We start from the raw sequence: 6,000 nt of genomic DNA on the forward strand, positions 1-6,000 counted from the left end.
ACAGATAATTGACAGGTTTGTAACGCAGCAGGGTCATTAATATAGGCAGCAGGGTCATTAAAATAGGCTGAACATGTTCATCAAACGCATACACCAACTTTATTCCATGCAACCTTCCCTCACCTGATCCGAGGAAAAATAAATACAATCCTCGTTCTCTACGGTTAGTCTAATCAATGCGATCAATGACAGGGTGTGAAGTAGGCAACGCGATAAACTGGTGAAATGTAAAGTAGTGATGAGTAAATTCCAGTTATCATGCAGGCGCGCTGTATTTTTGTAGTTGGCTAACATTATGCATTATCAAGCATTGTTGTGTGATAATGAGCAGCAACTCATGGATGATCACTGTGTAGCCTTGTACGGATGTCGTCTGCCTGGTAATGTTAGATTTGTATATTGGAATGTGAAATGGGCAGATTGTGGCACGGCAGACCACTTGGAACCAGTTTAACACAGCTATCTGGTTTTCATCTTGTTAATGACAGCAGATCAAATAACCGCTATGCACATCCCTAGAGTCGATCGAAATAGCTATCTATCTGGGATGTAGGGATGGGCAAAAATCAGAAAATCGATATTCGATAGTCACTGGGAACTATTTGACTATTTGAAATACAGTGCTGGTTGCTTTCATTGCCAACAGCTAGCGTTAGATATTTGGGAGTCTGACCAGCCTAATGTTATTTCCGGGGACAAACGTTAATTCCGGGCGGTCAGGTGGCGTAGCGGAGATTGCGCTAGTCACCAACACAGGAGATGCTGGGTTCGAGCCCAGCTCTGCGTTGCTACCAGCTTGGCTGGTCGTTCATACTAATACAATTGGCAGTATTGGGGGGTGGGAAGCTGGTGGCTGGGAATCTGGCGTGGTGGACAGCGACGCCTACAGGTCAGGTCTCTGCGCTTGCTCAGCGGGGGCAGGACTTGGTGGAGATAGCGTGCCCTCCCATGCGTTACACTTCACCAAATGAGAGTCCTCGCTGCCAAGTGAAAAGACGTCACTGGCTGTCGCCGCACGTATCGGAGGAAGCGTGCGATCGACTCGGGATGCCCTTGTACCGACTCGTAGGAGAACATGCGAACAACAACCAGGTAGGGGAGGGGGGGAATTGGCACAACAACTAAATTGGGACGGGGAGAAAAACAGAAATTGGAAAAAATTACATTACAGTTACATTTCCGGTCTCCGTTTCCCTCTGTGCGTCTTTCTGTGTCTCTCAGGCTAGCTTTACCATTGAGAACACGCCGAGAAAGAAGACCTACCTTCGGAAAGGTTTGGACAAACTCCGAAGCTCCACTCTCAAACCTTCCAAGTCCCCGACTCAGAGTGCCTCTCGCAAGTCGCCATGCAGCGGCACAGCAGCAGCTGTCAAGTCCCGCACCACGACCACCCGGACCACAAAGTCTCCGCGCACCGCCAAGTCGCCCAGCCTGGCGGCCAGCGCTCGCAAGGTGAGCATGTTTCTACTGTAGGGCTTGTGATGCTTTCATCAATCATTAGGAGAAAAGACTCGACACCCTTTACTAGTTAACTGCATTATGCTCATAAATTAATAAACCCATACATTAGTTATTAGATAACAGCATGATCCTATAAACTAATTAATAAACGCATGCATTGGTTATTAGTTAATAACGTTATGCTTATAAATCTATTAATAAACGCATACATTTGCTTAGATCATTATAAATGGTCAATTAGCTGAAATACAGACTTTATTAGTTTTGTTTAGAGCAAAATGCAGAGTATTGCCAGCAAACATACAGAGGTTGTTTGTTCCCTGTCCAGATGACAGCAGAAGGAAATTCAATTGTAAGCACCAATTTGCACGAACCACCTTAAAACAAAGGTGCACCTCAGTTATAGGTATCAAACTATGGAACTCTTTGCACAATGATGTAAAAGAGTTCTAATATATTTCACTTCAGAAAGTTGTACAAAAAAGATAAATAGACTGTATAGCACAGTTTAGTATAGCATAACAGGATAATATAGCATTATAGTATAGGCTAGTAGGAGTATAGTATAGCAGCTTAACATAGAATAATAATATATTAAAATAACAGTATATATATATATAAAATAATACTGTATACCAATATAGTCTAGTATAGTATGATTTAGTTATAGAAGTGTGTATAAATGAAGGAACATCAGTAAATGCAATTTAACTGATGGATACACAAAATGTATTTATTTATGTTTAATTGTGTTTTCATTTCTGCAAAATAAGTATGTACATTTTGTTTGGTAAACATTGCGCTGTGAACAGTCTTATCGGTGTACTGCATGTATGTAGGGGCAGGTACAATAAGAGTTTTCTTCTTCCTGTTCCTTTCGGACTTGGAATTTAGTGGATCATATTAAGTGAACTATGTACTGAAGACACTGTTGGATTGTAACAATTCCATGTACGAATAAAGAAAGAGAAATGCATTATGATGATGATCGTGAAGAAGACTAGTATATTATGATGACGGTGAAGAAGACTGTAGTATATTATGACGGTGAAGAAGGCTCTCCAGTATATGACTATCTTTACTGTCTTTAGTGGCGTGCTCCCACAGCTGACATGTCTAAAGCCTCGCCCTGATGGTCTATACTGGTGGATATATTGGTAAATATACTGATTACTATACTGGTTACTACACTGGTGAATATACTGATTACTATAGTATACTGGTTATTATACTGGTTACTTCACTGGTGGATATACTGAACTTGCACTATGGGTTAAGCCTGGGTCTTCCGTCTTCACTGGTCATTGGTTTTATAATCTGCACCTGGGTCTTCCGTCTTCACTGGTCATTGGTTTTATAATCTGCACATCAGCCAGTGGGAGGTTGATATTTCCTTGTCAAGAGTACTAATCTTCAGCACCAGAGGTCTTCTTGATAACACATCTGCCACAATGTGGGAAATAGTTTGTGACCACAATCTGAAGCTCCACCTCTGATAGTATCATCAGACTAACACACTCGTGTCACTTTGGACAAATATGTCCCAACTGTCGGAGGGATTTAAGACACGAAATGCAGATTTCACAGCCTATAAAATAGTGCCAAACTTCAACTGTACTCGGTGCATGAAGGCCACGCCTACTTTAAAGGCAGATTATGAGGTCAGCAGTTTAATCCCCTGGGTTAACTGAAAAAGCCTCCTTCAAACCAATAGATCCTACCAGGCATTGAACAGTGGGTCTCATTCACCAACGGACTTGAGACAAAGATCAGACACATTTTTGTCCTAGCTCATTTTCGGGACGATTTTGGGATTCACCAACAGTCCCTTCTCCTGGATTTGGTCTTAACTAGGAGCAGGATTTAGGAGCGCTGAAGAGCAGTCGTAACTCTGACAGACTGGTGTGCGCCATGTTCTTAAGGGCTTTATTTGGGAGGAATCATGGTGATTTCGTTCATGTCAACTCTACAGGCATCCTTGGAATTAATTAATCATAATCATAATAAATATGACAATTTGTATGATAAAACATTTTATTACATTTAGTCATGCCTCAAGAGGCATCGTGATGTCGGAAAATAAATAAACACTATACCAACACTGCAAATGACTGTGGATAAATAAATAAGAACTAAAGCTAATCGCATGGATATAGCTATAGTGGAATGGACTGTATTAATATTCCATATTTATACCATCTTGTTGCGCACTCCTGGCCACCTGTTCAGCGCACACTGTATAGCCTACGTGTGTAATGAATGAATAGTATAGGCTTATATTACTCTAATTGTTTCATTAGGAGATAGTAGATACTGTATGCGCTGCCCTATAGTAGTACGTACAGTACACATCTTAGCATGACATCTTAAGGCCACCAGAGTCTGGCATACTGTTAGCGGACCGGACTCGTCGTCCTCAATCGTTTGAGTTTTCAGTCAAGCTTACCACGCTTACCAATTTCCTACATTTCTCATGCCAGTTTACTACATTTACATTTAATTTTTTATTTTATCTCTTCCCACGGCGACTATGGATAAGGAATTTCTTTATTTAATTAAAATGTTCACGACAACATGGATGCATGTACTCTGCCAGCATGTTTAATATTCATCAAAGATTTTTATGAAATTTTATTGTAAAAAATTAAAAAAAAATAACTTTTACCATTAGCCTTTTCATGTCACGCACCACCTAGAGGGCGCTCGCGCACCACAAGGGGTGCGCGCGCACCACAGTTTGGGAACCACTACTTTAGTGGAACAACAGTGACTGCTATAGGGCAGCGCAGTATCTGTAATCTAATAAAAACAAGTCATTATAATAATATAAGCCTACTGTTCATTACGCACGTAGACTATACAGTACGCGTGTGCGCGCGCTGTGGCCAGGAGCACGCAACAAGACTGTATCAATCTAATCAAACTTTGATCCCGTCTCAAAGCGCTTCCTTATTAACTGTTTAATATGGGGCAATGCCGATAATTTTTGGCGCACCGCCCTTGCATTATAAGGAGCTCTAGGGGCGTGTCTGTATGCAAATTAAGTAAACCGGAACGTGCGCTTCAAGTTTGTGAATGAGTGACTTATCTCATTCTGGGGATTGCAGCTGAGATCATTTGGCAAGTTAAGACCTCTCCACGCGTTGGTCAATCCGGGGGTAATTGTCGTCGACTTTCTCTTACGACCTTCCAAGGAGGCCGTCATAAGAGGAAGACTATGTTGGTGAATGAGGTCCAGTGTCTCAGGAGCTAGAGCAGTCGTCTGGTAATCGGAAGGTTCCTGGTTCGACTCCTCCTGACGGTGTCTAAGTATCCTTGAGTAAGACACTTAACCCTAATTGCTCCCAATGAACAGGTTGGCACCTTGCATGGTTGCATCCGCTGTCTGTGTTAATGTATGAGTGAATGTGAGACATGCATTGTAAAGCACTTTGCATTTATATAACGGCTTTTATCCAGTCAATTTACCAGGATTGGTCTAGTGAACTCACCAGGTAACTAGTGTTCAACTTCTGTCAAGGAAGAAAAACTTGTTTTAAAACATGTTGTTCTGTGTTTCCCCCCAGATGATGAGCTTCAGGAGGAGTCCTCTTAACCTGCGCCCCCAAAATTGGCCATTTTAGTTTGAGGACTGTATACTTTTATGCAAACCAAAACTACATACTTTATACTTATAGCACATGCATGAGCCTGGTGAAGTTTCTGATTCCAGAAAGCCACTAGGGGTCGCCAAAGTGCTGGTGAGCAAATTGTCCTAGAAAGGCTTAATTAACCCTTGTGCATCCCTAGCACTGGTGGAGCTCATGAGGCTTAAGGGATGAAAGTATGAGTCAAGTTCAAAGCCATACAATTTTTAATGTTTTATATTTTTAATTTTTATAGTTTTTATTTTGTGCAACATTTTAATTTTTTATTAAAGCAAATAAAATATCCATTTGGATCCTTTATTTTTTTAACTGATTTTTATTTTGAATGATAATTGTACCATTTTACTCTATTGTATATTGACTTAATAAATGAAGTTGAACTTGAAAATGATGTTTGTGTTATTACTGTGATGAACGGCAAGTGAAAGTTTTGCTGGGTCGACTGGACCCTACATGTCATGCCAGGTTTCCCGCACAACCAAACGCATTGAGAATCAAGAGGTTTATTTGTCACATACATACCAGGGCATACAGTGAAATGCGGGTGGTCATGCCTGCATTGATTGTGCAAAACACAATAATAAAATAGACATAGAAAAAATTAAATGGGTAAGACACAAGATATGCATGGTAAAAAAAAAAGACATGCTGAGTTCCTGAGAAACTGGTTCCTATATACAATTTTAAATCTTAATGTATCTAAACTATACTATTAGTACCTCCTTCAAGTGATAGTTTTAGTGGGTGTACTTGTGAGTGGAGAGTTCTGATGGCCTGGGGGAAGAAGCTGAGCCGGAGTCTCTCTGTTCTTGCAGCGTGTGACCGTAGGTGCTTGCCTGACCGCAGCAGCTTGAACAGGCTGTTGGGGTGGTGGGGGTCTTTCATAATTCTG

At 41.1% G+C, this 6,000-nt stretch overlaps 1 protein-coding gene across 3 annotated transcripts in view; it reads left to right on the forward strand.

Moving 5' to 3' along the window:
* LOC311238170 (uncharacterized protein) overlaps positions 1 to 5,374 on the forward strand; it is a 41,926-nt gene extending 36,552 nt beyond the window's left edge. For 2 of the 3 annotated variants that reach the window (XM_084326183.1, XM_084326185.1), the window contains exons 23-24: positions 1,222 to 1,452; positions 5,028 to 5,374. In XM_084326183.1, the coding sequence (XP_084182309.1) occupies positions 1,222 to 1,452; positions 5,028 to 5,084 (288 nt within the window). In that variant the 3' untranslated portion in view covers positions 5,085 to 5,374. Of the gene's footprint in view, positions 1 to 1,221; positions 1,453 to 2,552; positions 2,619 to 5,027 lie in introns of all 3 variants that reach the window. The other variant, XM_084326184.1, reaches the window with a different exon arrangement.
* Positions 5,375 to 6,000: the final 626 nt, after the last annotated feature.

The sequence above is a fragment of the Notolepis coatsorum genome, assembly GCF_963971535.1.
Source record: "Notolepis coatsorum genome assembly, chromosome: 12".
NCBI classification, from domain to species: Eukaryota; Metazoa; Chordata; class Actinopteri; order Aulopiformes; family Paralepididae; genus Notolepis; species Notolepis coatsorum.